General features: G+C 32.5%; 6 protein-coding genes across 6 annotated transcripts; 3 read left to right on the forward strand and 3 right to left on the reverse strand.

The window, feature by feature from the left end:
• Positions 1–24: 24 nt before the first annotated feature.
• Positions 25–2,689, reverse strand: PPL_07301 (RecQ family ATP-dependent DNA helicase; the record flags this gene model as incomplete). Its single annotated transcript, XM_020578138.1, has 3 exons — positions 25–432; positions 500–1,117; positions 1,187–2,689. The coding sequence occupies 3 exons, from the start codon at positions 2,687–2,689 to the stop codon at positions 25–27; spliced, it is 2,529 nt and encodes an 842-aa protein (XP_020432586.1).
• Positions 2,690–3,089: 400 nt separating this feature from the next.
• On the forward strand, positions 3,090–6,530 carry PPL_07302 (uncharacterized protein; the record flags this gene model as incomplete). The annotated part of the gene is made up of 7 exons (XM_020578139.1): positions 3,090–3,103; positions 3,285–3,381; positions 3,475–3,731; positions 3,816–4,036; positions 4,114–4,849; positions 4,915–5,529; positions 6,521–6,530. 7 exons carry the CDS (start codon positions 3,090–3,092, stop codon positions 6,528–6,530), a joined length of 1,950 nt encoding a protein of 649 aa, XP_020432587.1.
• Positions 6,531–6,915: 385 nt separating this feature from the next.
• Positions 6,916–7,724, reverse strand: PPL_07303 (glutathione S-transferase family protein; the record flags this gene model as incomplete). Its single annotated transcript, XM_020578140.1, has 2 exons — positions 6,916–7,497; positions 7,569–7,724. 2 exons carry the CDS (start codon positions 7,722–7,724, stop codon positions 6,916–6,918), a joined length of 738 nt encoding a protein of 245 aa, XP_020432588.1.
• An 860-nt stretch (positions 7,725–8,584) lies between these two features.
• PPL_07304 (uncharacterized protein) lies at positions 8,585–10,058 on the forward strand (the record flags this gene model as incomplete). Its single annotated transcript, XM_020578141.1, has 2 exons — positions 8,585–9,964; positions 10,044–10,058. The coding sequence occupies 2 exons, from the start codon at positions 8,585–8,587 to the stop codon at positions 10,056–10,058; spliced, it is 1,395 nt and encodes a 464-aa protein (XP_020432589.1).
• A 553-nt stretch (positions 10,059–10,611) lies between these two features.
• PPL_07305 (uncharacterized protein) lies at positions 10,612–12,049 on the forward strand (the record flags this gene model as incomplete). The annotated part of the gene is made up of 2 exons (XM_020578142.1): positions 10,612–11,889; positions 12,026–12,049. 2 exons carry the CDS (start codon positions 10,612–10,614, stop codon positions 12,047–12,049), a joined length of 1,302 nt encoding a protein of 433 aa, XP_020432590.1.
• Positions 12,050–12,395: 346 nt separating this feature from the next.
• gmkA (guanylate kinase) lies at positions 12,396–13,235 on the reverse strand (the record flags this gene model as incomplete). Its single annotated transcript, XM_020578143.1, has 3 exons — positions 12,396–12,585; positions 12,670–13,015; positions 13,184–13,235. 3 exons carry the CDS (start codon positions 13,233–13,235, stop codon positions 12,396–12,398), a joined length of 588 nt encoding a protein of 195 aa, XP_020432591.1.
• Positions 13,236–13,388: the final 153 nt, after the last annotated feature.

Genomic DNA, 13,388 nt, shown 5'->3' on the forward strand with positions numbered 1-13,388 from the left:
TGCTGTTTGTTATATTGTTTATTTTCAATCTACTTCATCTTCTTCATCGTCCATCGATATATATCTTCTAGATTTACTCTTTGATTTCTTTGTAGCACCGTAGTTGAATCTAGAGGTGTAGACCCTCTCGTGTTCACGAATATTGTCGTCATCCTCGAAGTAATGATTCGCTTTTGTATATGTACAGTTGTCACACATTGTTTTGCATGGCTTGGTTTCCTCCCCGAAATACTCCATCAACGATACTCGCCTACATTCAGAGCCAACACAATATGAAGTTACCGTATCGATATTCTCTGTTTTCGATTCCATAATCTTTTGATACTCCTCATGTGATTGAGCAACAATCCCCATTGTAGATATCTTTAACATCTTTCTAATATCATTCTTATTATAATATAATATACAATCACTAAGTTTACCATCTCTTCCCTATAAATATAATTGATTAGTAATTTGAACTGATTATCAGTTGATTATTGTCAGTTAGGTTACATACTGCTCTACCGGTTTGTTGGTAATAAGATTCGATTGAAGATGGAATAGAGTGATGAATTACGAATCTGGTGTCAGGTTTGTCTATTCCCATTCCAAATGCAATGGTGGTGCAGACTATCTTGAATTTACCGGTGATCCAACGCTCCTGAGTGTCTACACGTTGTGCTGCATTCAGACTGGCATGGTAAAAGTCAACGCTCAATCCACGATCGGTAAGATACTCACACAGTGACTCACACTCTGCAATGGTAGAGCAATAGACGATACCAGAAGAGTTCTTATGATTCCTGTTGACAAAGTGATAGATATCGTTGAAACAAAACTCTGGCTCCGTACTCTTCTTTCGCACCTCGTACTTTAGATTCGATCTAATAAAACTACCACGTATATTGATAGTATTGTGCATCGATAGCTGCTGTTTGATATCCAGCTCCACCTTTGGTGTAGCAGTGGCAGTCAATGCAACAATCGGTATATTAGGAAACATCTCTCTAAACTTTGACAGCTTCCTATAGTCCTTTCTAAAATCGTGTCCCCATTCCGATATACAATGTGCTTCATCTATAACCAACCTCTTTAGCTGTGATGTATTATTTAAATGTTCGAGAATATCTATGAACTATAAAACACAAAAACTAGTTAGTTATATATTGGCTTTTATGATGTATTATTTAAACTTTTTACTTACTTCTTGTGTTTTCATACGCTCTGGTGTTACATAGAGTAGTTTATATGGACATCCAGCTGGATCGAGTAGTTCTTTAATGATTTTCTTCTTCTCAGAGACGGGAACTGAACTGTTGAGTGCACACGTTGGTACGCCAAGTTGGAGGAGTTTCGACAGTTGATCAAACATGAGTGCCAATAGCGGTGAAATGACAAGTGTTACTCCAGAGTCTATGATGGCGGGCAACTGGAAACACAGTGATTTACCACCACCAGTTGGAAGACTGACGAAGGTATCACGTCGGTAGAGAACACTATTAATAGCATCGGATTGTAGTGGCCGCAGTCTTTCATTGCCAAACACCAAACGATTGCAACCTTCGACGAATCTATCCCATGGGAATGCTTGGTTGAGTGGCGATTGTTTTGCATTCTCTGGTGTGACAGTTAGTGGTGCATCCTCTAAATCCGGTAGATCCACTTGTGTTGGTATCGATTCTAATAGTTGTTGTCGGTAGTTTATCCACTCTTTGAATCTACGTATTGCATTTTCATCCATTGGTTTATGAACTACTCTCTTTGGTGCTTTTGTAGTTGTTGTAGTTGTTGATATCTTTTTGACTTGTTGCTGTTGTTGTTTCTGATCAATGATGATATCAGATGAAGTATAATCAATGGGTGAATCTATCATAGTCATTTGATTGTTTATCAACCAATTGACATCGTGTGGAATAACACCATCGATGTTTGTCTGATACTCTACATTGTGTTGATCTTGTTCAGATTGTTCATTGATCTTGTTTGATTTCCTTGATTTTCTCTTTACTTTACTACTATGATTATTATCACCAGTCATACTAGGATGCAAAACAACTTCTTCATTCTCAACTGTGATACCACCACTCTTATTGCTACTACTACTACTCTCCAATAACTGTAACTCTAACTCTTTCTCCTTTTTTGTCTTTCTCTTCCTCTTTGGTTTATCAACTATACTATTATTATCATCCTCTTTATCAATGGATTTTGATTTTGATTTTGAAGATAAACTTGGATGATATTCGATGGTATCATTATTATCATTTGTATTTAGAGTGATATTACTATTGTCTTTAACCTGATCGTCATTAAGAGTTGATTGCAATTGTACATTCTTCTTCTTTCTTTTCTTTTTCATCAAGTTTGTCAAGTTGCCATCATCTTGGTTGTCACCAGTCTCGTTAGAGAAACCAGATAATCCTTTTTGTAACAATCCAAGCCTGTTGAGCAATGATAGATTGGCAGTATCGCTCTTTGTAGTTCTCTCTTGTCCAGTTAGTACACTCGTCTTCTTCTTATCTCTATCTAAAACACTCTTTGTTTTGAAAGTTGATTTGTATTCATAATCTGTATCATATGAGGTATTACAGTAAAAGTTTTGTTGTTGTTCTAATGGTCTTCTTTCAATTCGATGATGATTTACAAGAACACTACCCAAAGTATTCAAATGAACAATGGTTCTTGTGAATCTGTAACAATTTAACATTAATATTTAATTAAATATTTATATAGATATATATATATATATGTCAAAAACAAATGTTAAATTGTCATATGACATTCATAGTTTTCAGATTTTAAATTTTGATTCTTTTTTTTTTGTTTTTTAATTATTTACAGATTTTTTAAAAACAAATATTTAAAAATAAAATAATTAACTAGACCTTACTTGTTTAAATCATAAATATTAATTATTAGATTGGTCTTTAGAGAAATCATGATTTCTCTTTTTTTCTAACTATTTATAGATATTAGATTTTATTTTGTGTTAGGAAAAATTATATTTTTTGATCAAAAAAAAAGTTGTCAATGCCAAGAATAACTTTCTTTTTTCACCGAATGGGTTTCCTTACCTGTTTTTTTGTTTTTTTTTTCTATTGGTATTCATGTCAAGATTGTTGTGTTTTTTTTTCTTTTTTTAGATTTATTTTGATTTTGATTGTTGATGGTTCGTTTCCTTACAAAGTTTTTTGCAACAAAAACCCTTGGTGTTCCAAATCAATTCCATTATTTATTTTTATGATGTTGAACAAAAAAAAAACAAATATTTTAGTATTATTACTTGTTATTACTTTGTGTAGTGAAATCGTAGTATCACAATGTCCTCCAAACTATCTTTTTGATTTAGCTAAAGGATGTTATAAATCGGATTCTATCACTTCATTCAAAATTACTCTTGTAAGTATAATAAAAAATTAATATTTAATAAATACAAAATTAAAAAAATAAAAATATTAATTAATTAATTTTATTATTATTATTATTTTTTAGTTTAAAAACTATGCAGCATTAAGAAGAAATTTATCAAAGCTACAACCATCGTTTCCTGGTTTGGAGTTAGTTTCAGATCCAGCTAATCCTGTCACTGTTAATGTTACCAATGGAAATATTCCAATCACATTTTGCAAGGATCATGGTGAAGACCAAGGTTGGCTTGTAAACGACTATCCATGGTCAGGACCATGTATAAATGGTGACTATAACTCCTATAATCTAACTTTCAAAGCAACACAAGCTCAATCATTTTTGTATGTATCTTCCACCTTTTATTATCAATTAGAAAACTAATTTTTTTTTTATTTTTAATTTAATTACTACTATTATTATTTTAGTGGATTCTTCCAATGCTCAAATGGATCAAGAGTATATGCTGGAATGTGGGACAGTCCAACCGCTGGTAGCGAAATCTGTCCTAATGCCAAAGTCCAAAATCAATACGCTATTTACATTGGTGCATTCCAATGTGGAAACTGTAACACCGGTACATGTAACCAGTTAACCAATCGTTGTGAATGCATATCGTCTGCCTACTCTGGAAATTTCTGTGAAACATGTAAGTCCTGAAAAAACAAAACAAACAATTGGTAAAGTCTTGTTAATTAATATATTTTTACATTTCTCAATCAAAAGATACCAATCCATGCACTCCAAATAAATGTGTAGATCCATCAGCAACTTGTGTAGAGTCTTTCGATTCCAATGCGTATAGATGCTTTTGTCCAAGTGGATATGTTTATAATAAAAATACAAGCAAGTGCGATGATGTCAATGAGTGCGACCAAAATCCTACTATATGTGGTACAGGACATTGTCGTAATGAAATTGGTACTTTCACTTGCTATTGTGACCAAGGATATACTTATGATCCACAAACCATGAGCTGTGTCGATACCAACGAATGTCAAGTTAATCCAAACATCTGTGTAGATGTAAATGCCACCTGTGTCAATGACAATCCACCTACTTTCTACACCTGTAACTGCGCCTCTGGATATCAATATATTCAGGCTCAACATGCTTGTGAAGATATCGATGAGTGTAATTCTATTACTCCACCAGTTTGCGGTGAAGCACTATGTGTAAATACTGCTCCAGGATACAAGTGTACTTGTCCAAATGGCTTTAAATTTGATACCGACACAATGAAGTGTGTAGACATCAACGAGTGTGAAGTAACACCAGATATCTGCGGAACTGGAAACAATGCCAAATGTGTAAACGAAATACCTTTCTATGAATGTGTATGTCCATATGGATACTCTTACAACCGCCAAAACAAGACATGTAATGACATCGATGAATGTCAAGACAATCCAACCATTTGTGGAACTGCCAGTTGTAACAATACAAAAGGATCATATGAATGGTAATTATATTATTATATTTCTCTTTTAATTTATTTCTTTTCAATATTAATATTTCAATTCTTAGTTTATGTAATAATGGATTTGAATTTAATAATGATTCTAAGATATGTCAGGATATCAATGAATGTAGAGTATCTCCAACTATTTGTGGAGAAGGTCATTGCCAAAATGATGATGGTTCATATCATTGTACTTGTGACGATGGCTACCAGTTTGAGAATGCCACCAAGAAGTGTCTGGATATCGATGAGTGTACAACATTAGAACCTATTCAAACTTGTGGTAATACCAATACGACTGAGTGTAAGAATATTCCAGGTTCTTTCAAATGTGAATGTGTTATAAAGAATGGTTACAGTTATAACTCTACCGTACAGGAGTGTGAAGATATCGACGAATGTGTTGAAACTCCAACTATTTGCGGAAACGAAGCCAAATGTAATAATTCCATCGGTTCATACGAGTGTACCTGTGAAAATAACTTTAGATACGATTCAGTCAACAAGGTTTGTGTCGATCCAAATGCACCATCAACAACAACTCCATCTTCAACAACCTCAACTCCATCCTCAACTACTTCAACTCCATCCTCAACAACAGATGGTCTAAACGAATCATCGATAATTTCATCACCTAAATATTTATTGCTATCAACTTTAATTATTTTATTATCTTTTATGTAAATTAAATTAAACTAAAAAAATAAATAATAAAACCAATTATTATTGTTGTTATTACCATAATTATTATTATTATTAAATACTATATATTTACAATTTATTTGACTATGATGTGTTTATATTATTTTAAAAATTATTGAAACCAATCCATTGGTCTTAAATCCAATGTATGTGTGAAATTGTCAAATAAGAAACAGTAGCCAGCCAATACAACGTAGCCAATGACTATCATGGTGTATTTGTGACTGAATAGATTGATACCGATAATATACATGACACCACAGAATCCGACTTTCACGAGGAGATGTAGTATATGTTTCTTTGGGAAACTAAACATCAGCTCCAGCTTCCGTAGACTCTTGAAACCGTAGATAATAAAGAGAACGAGTGGCACCAGATAGACCAACGACGTCAGTATCAGTAGCATCGAGATTTCAGCGAGTGTCGGTTTCGTCATGATGTCCTTCACCTGATAGTAGAACACCGCGAAATCGTAGATGACCAACAACACCGTCAGTGCGTACGGAATGATTCGTTCCACGAGATGATAATCAAAGCCAGCCAAACCCTGCGCGAAAACAATGAGGTAGCCATTGACCACCGCCATTTGCAGCAGGTTTATCAGTGTCGGAACGTACCAGGCGACATTGCCCTCCAGGTACGGAAAGATCGTTGCTGTCATAACGATGTTCATCGTCAACCAGAACGCACTGAACACAATGAAATGCTTTGCATAGCTCCTCAAGAGATAGATAATGAAAATGAACAATACCACCACATTGATAATTAACAATATAGATGTAAACGCTGTTGCAACTGTATAACCTTTATCCATTTATATAAACTATATATATCTCTTTATTCTACATCTAATTATTATTAAAGTAAAAAATAATAATAATAATAATATGTCAAGTTTTTTTTACAAAAAATAAAAACCAACTCTCTTTCGACTTTTCTAGATTGGGTGGTATTTTTTTTTTTTTATAGAATTTTGTAAAAACATGCAATCAATTGGGGGTATGAAATGGGCAAATCATCTTAATAAATGATCTTATTCGGTCTAATTTAAACTAGTGGTTTTTTCAGTGAAAACAAAAAAAATATAATAAAAATTATAAAAAAAAAAGACGAAAAGGTGAAGATGGTCAATCATTGATCTACAAAAAAAATAAAAAAAATAATGAAATAAAAAGATAGAGTGAAGTAAGTACTTGTGTGATAATAATAATTTGTTTAGTTAAACATCTGTTAAAATTTGAAAAAAAAATGTATAATTAAATTTTAGTTTAATTAATTTTAATTTATTTTTTTGGAATAACATATTTTAGTGATACTAATATTACTTTTGATAGGAATTATCAAATTAAAAATTTATAAACTATTTAAGCAAATTTATAATCTAAACCTTTTTCAGAAGCTAATTTCTCTTCTCTTTGTATCTTTCTTTGAATTGCAACACTGTATTTAGTCATATCTGGAAGATATATTTTGTTGGCTTCGTTGTAGATGTTGGTGAATGCAGGTCTTTCCCTTAGTCTGAGAAGATAGGCGACCAATGTTGGATAGTCTTTCAATTGTCCGACCAATTCTGCGAGAACCATTTGATAACCCAGGAGAATATCGACAGCTGTGAATTGATCACCAAAGAAATATGGCTTGTCACCAAGATACTTTACGAGGAATGGTGCAATTTCGAAATGCCAAGCATTCAAATTCTTGGTAATCAGGTTCTCGTCTCTCATTGGTGAACCTTTTTCATTGAGGAACTGATAGAACAACTGTGCTAGATTTGGATAGATTTGGCATGGACAATTCAAAAGGAATTGATAGAATTGTCCACGTTCTTTGGCATCTTTCCAGTTAGACAATTTCTTTTCAGTGTCATGCTTCTCCAAGAGATATAAAAAGATTGCTGATGATTCAATCATAGTGAAATCATCTTCTACTTCAATATAAAAAGGAACCTAATAATATATTTTTATTAATTATTTATATTTAATTAATTATTTTAATATATATAGTAATCTTATTATACCTTTCCTTGTGGATGTTTTGCCAAATGAAACTCATCTTTCAAATTATCGAAACCAATAATTTTAACTTGTACTTTTTCACTAATACCCAATTCTCCGATCAAGTTGGCAACAACTGATGATACAAAATATGGCATATGATAAAGAATAGCTGACATTTTTTTAAAATGGTTATTGATTTGTTTAATTAATATTTATATCTTTTATATAAATTTGTATATTTGTTTTGTTTGTTTAATTTAAATTTGATTTGATGAAATTTCATTCTTTTCATTTATCTATTTATATATGATTAGATTTGATGACTTTCTGTTTAAACATGAGTTAACAAGACCAGGTTCATAAACCTTTAGAACTTACACAAAATGTGGGTTACATGTGGTTAATATTTAAATCCTGGTTGAAAAAAAATGATCATACACCCCTCATTGTCAACCCCGAAAAAAAAAAAAATAAAAAACTAAAATGTACATTTTGACTATCTATGTATTCTAAAACTCTTAATAACCGGATTATTACGTAATGTTTATTTTTAAATAAATGAATTAAATTTATTAAATTAATTTAACGATTTACAACAAAAAAAAGAGGGTTTTTTATAGATATTAATAAATTAGTTAATAATACATTTGATTTTAGCTTTGTACTCTTCTTTCAGGCATAACGGACTATTTCTTCAACTAAGTTTCTGTAAATCAACTTTCTTTTATGCTGAACACTCTTGATATACATATTTGAACGTTGATTTGTTGTCATAAGTAGTTATTATACTCATTGTTTATATTTCTATAGTAAAGATGACTCATTGGAACTGTAAGTATTGAACTGTTGAGTATTTATTCCAATTTTGTTTGAAAATAATAATAAAAACAATTGAATTCAGAGAAAAGTTGATATCCAATCAAAATATCTATGAAACAAAATTTTGATTTTTGTGATTAAAACCTCATGATCTAAAGACTTAACTATAGTTATAATTATCTTTTTATTATTATTATTATTACGAATTTAATTAATAATGGATCAACTAAAACTATTACCAGATGTTATTGTTTTTGAAATATTAGATCGAATTAAAGAGAATGTAGATAAAATATCGTTTGTGTTGACCGCCAAAAGGTATTGGATGTTACGTCGGTTTCTAAGATTTACAGTTCCCAGTGTTTTGGAAGATGACGAGCAAATGTTGATTCATCAGATTTTCAATGTAAAGTCACATCTCCGATCATTCGAAGATCAGAGACAGCGTGCTTCGTCATATATCCATTATGTTACTGGAAGGGATCTAAACAAAAAAGAAACAACCAATCCAACCTTTGGCACAAACTACACACATGTTATACTTCATAATGCCAGAAAGGAACAGATCTACTGCAATTCACTACCAGAGTGTTGTGTTCATCTCAATGTCGGTCATCATTATAATATACCTTTTGACCAAGGTATCTTCAAAAACAATCGGCGAATACAATCAATTACGTTTGGCTACTATTTCAATAGACCTTTGCATGTACTCAACCTACCGGTGAATCTAACATATCTTCAACTTGGTGCGTCATTCAATCAGAGAATAGCACCAAACACTCTACCTACCACCCTAAAAACACTGATATTCAAAGATTATCACTCGAAATTAGATTTTCCATTTGAGATTGGTAGTCTTCCTGCGTCGTTGACAACTCTTAAGTTGGCAAGCTACTCACATCCGATCGAAGTTGGCATTCTACCTTTTGGATTGAAGAATTTGGTATTCAGCGATAACTTTAATCATCCATTGACAGGTTCCATTCTTCCTCCTGGCCTGACAACCCTGAAACTAGGTTATAGTTTTCAGTGTCAAGTAGATCTGCCTCAGTCACTTACACGTCTGTCATTGGAGCAATCATTCGGTAGTATTCCTACAATTCCATCGACCCTAAGGAAACTAAGTGTATCTGGTGATATCAATACATCTCTCACAAACTATTGTCATCTCATCGATACTCTTACTATCTATATGGAGCAATTCGACCACCAAAAACTAAGTTGTTTCAAAAGACTATCAAAGCTATACCTGTATAATGTAGAACTATTGGATAGCAGCTTGGATTTCATCGTTCCACCAACAGTGAAAGTTCTGAGTATAGAGGATGGAATAGTTGGCTACAGAATTATCTTACCACCGTCATTAGAGAAACTTACAATCAATGACCCATCGGTTCTGAAATACCAATCGCTACCGTCCACCGTTTACTGTTTCAAATATTATGGAAAGGGAATTTTCGATTTCAGTAAACTTCCAACGACTGTTCAACACCTATCGTTTAGCTGTGAACATTGGCAGCATATTAGGTTTACACCAAATATCAAGAGAATCTCCAGTCGCATTGCACTGATCCGTTCAAGCATGAAGTTTCAAGTAAGAGTGCTCAGTGAGGATACAGTGCTTCTAGTATCGCCAACCGTCAACGGTGGGATTGTTCAATTAGATACATTAGGAGGAACAACGTTGAAATTCAGCCAGTTATTTAGATTTTATTTTAAATCACTTCAAGCTCAATTTTCACTTGAACCAAGGAAATCTTGATAGTTGCAGGTTGCAAATTTAATAAAAGTCTTTTAGAAACTTAAGATTTATAATAAAATATAACTTTGATATTTTAATTTTATAATAATTATCAAAAAATGTAAGATCAACTTTAAGATGGTCTGATTTTAATTAATTTTTTTACAAAAATACTAAACCTTGAAAAATCAACCTTGAAAAATCTGCAAGGTCATGGTCGAAACCACCTTTGCAAGGTTGGAAAAAAGAGATATTTTTAATGAAAAGTCAGACGAGTTAGTCCAATTACAATATATTTTGATTTAATTCAACCTAATTAGAAATTTCTTTAAAAAATTCTGGGTAAAATCAATATTTTATATTTATCACACTTGAAATCTAAAGATTTTTTGAAAAAATTTAACTTTATTAATACAAATATTTAATTTATTACAGATATTATTATATTATATATACATACAAAAATGAATAAATCTATTTTCATTTTATTTTTTATTGGAATGTTATCTGCCTCCACTATTTATGTGGCTGCACAATCAACCACTATCTATATTGATGCGAAATCAACCAATGACTCTTTGAGTTGTGGTACCGATATTACAACACCATGCAACAGTTTGAAATCTGGTATTGCTGCCTACAACAATTTGAAAGTAAATACTCCATTGGTATTGTCTATGAACCAAGGAAACTACGGCAGTCCAAACAATACAGACCTCAATCTCTATGGAATGAATGTTGCATTCCAACAAACTACTGGTGCCATCCAAACCACATTTATCGATTTGTCACAAAACAGTCAATTCATTACTGTTGTCGATCCAGTTGGTGGAGCCGCTCCAACCGTTTCCACCACTACTTCTATCGCTATGAACGGTATCTATGTAGCCAATGGTAATGCTACCAACGGTGGTTTCATTCAGATCTCTACCAACACCAATGTCTCACTTTCAATCGTCAATTGTGAAATCAAATCGCACACTGCTAGCCAGAATGGAGGTGCTATCTATGTCCAATCAGAAGCCAACTACAACAACGTTCAAATCAATATCCAACAATCGCAAATCGGTGCAAACAAAGCTGCTATTGGTGCTTTCATCTTCACTAGTAACAACACTCAATTGTACATCAACGGTACTTCCATCTTTTTGAACAACGCCACTTCCTCGAGTGTCATTGCTCTCACCGGAGGTAATTTCACATTCAACCAAATTACATACAATGGAAACAACATCTTGGCCGGTTCACACTTTGTATTCAACCAAGTCCAAGCAGCATCCTCCGTCTCCCAATCGACTTTCAACGAAAACCAGATGGCCACTCCAAACAAAGGACCAATCAGCTCATTGCTCTCTGCTTCGTTCTCCGTTGTAACTTTCAACAACAATGTATTCACTAACACCTTGAACTTGGATGTAATCTACGCCAACCTTTCACTTGTCAATATCAACTACTGCAACTTCACACTCGGTATTAGTTCTGAATCGATCGTCCACCAAGACACCAGTGCTCTCAGTATCCAGAACTGTCTATTCAGCAACAATACCGTTTCACAATCGGTTGTCTATGGTTACCATTCGAATCAATTGGAAGTTAGCAACTGTACATTCGCCAACAACACCTTTTCGAGCTCAAACGGCTCCTATGAAATCGTTGTAAACCAAGTTCAAACCGTAACAATTAAAAACAATAATTTCGAGAGATCCACAAGTGAGTCCTCTGCTTCGATCGGTTGCACAAGTAGTGCCATCACCGTGATGAACAACACCAACGCATTGGTAGATTGCAGCCAATCGAGCTGTGACATCAGTGGTGACCAAAGTAAATGCCACGAAGACAGCGACAGCTCCAATAATTCCAATAATTTATTCAATTCCAAATCAATCTCTTTAATATTCTCACTTTTTATTTTAGCTATTCTTTATTAAGATTGATTAAATAAATATATAAATAAATAATTTCTTTATTTTGACATTGCGAAGATTACTCTTACTTACTAAATTGATCTATTTTTTTCATTTCTTTTTTTTTATGATTGCTTTACTTCAAATGCCATTCTAAGTAAGCGGAATATCTTTTAAAAGTCTAACAAAAAGTTGAAAGTAGCGTGGTTGTCGTCGTCTTATTATAATTCTAGGGTAATTACAACATAAAAATACAATACTATATCATACAAACATTGAAAAGCAATATAGATAAACAAATAAATAAACAAATAAGCTTTGCTTTTTGTTTGTTATATATTAAATTAAATATGCTATTATTATTATTATTATTATTTTAGTTAAATCTTCTTTGCGATATTCTTTTGAACGTTTATATATGGCATAACGATAGATTTCAATTTCTCGTAGGCAGTTTCTAAAGTATCGTTTTCAATGGCTTCATCAAAGAATCCATCTATATCGAGATAAGTCATCTCTTTCTTTGCTGTTTCCAATCTCTTTTTAATAGTTTCCTCTGTTTCAGATCCACTGTGATATTAAAGTATTAATATGAGTGTGCATACACTTTGATATATGTAGTGTTATGTTTTGTTTTGCTTTGCTTTTACATACCGTCCTCTTATTCTTGTTTCCAATATCTCTAATGAGGGTGGATAGATAAAGATGAATTTACATGGGATATTTGCACGTTTGACCGATTCACAACCTTGAACATCGATCTCCAACAGACAGATCTTACCCTTATCCAAGACGTCTTGCAATGCCTTCTTTGAGGTACCGTAGTAGTTTCCGTGTACGTTGGCACTCTCAATGAACAAACCATTAGCAATGTCCTTCTCGATAGCCTCGACAGTTGTGAAGTGGTAGTTTACACCGTCAACTTCACCTGCTCTTGGTTTTCTGGTAGTATGCGAAACACTGAATCCAAAACTTCCAATGAATTCACTCTTTAACTTTTCTATCACTAAATATAGCAATGAGAATAATAATAATAATAATGTAAGTTTATCATATGATATGATATCTATCTATCTACAAATCAAATTAAGTAATATAACTATTTGTATGTATATATATATATATCTATTTATATTTATCATATCATATCTCATACATGTTCCTTTACCAGCACCGGATGGACCTGCAATAACAATTGGTATTAATTCTACTGTTTCCATTTTATTGTTTTTTTGTCTTTTTTAAAAAAATAAATAAATACTACTATTATTACAATTACTACTAAAATTATATTTAAATAATTTGTTGTTGTTGTTGTTGTTGTTGTTGTTTAACTTATAAATAGTTAATAATAATAATATTGCTATTGTATA

This window comes from Heterostelium album, assembly GCF_000004825.1.
Source record: "Heterostelium album PN500 unplaced genomic scaffold PPL_scaffold6, whole genome shotgun sequence".
NCBI lineage: Eukaryota > Evosea > Eumycetozoa > Acytosteliales > Acytosteliaceae > Heterostelium > Heterostelium album.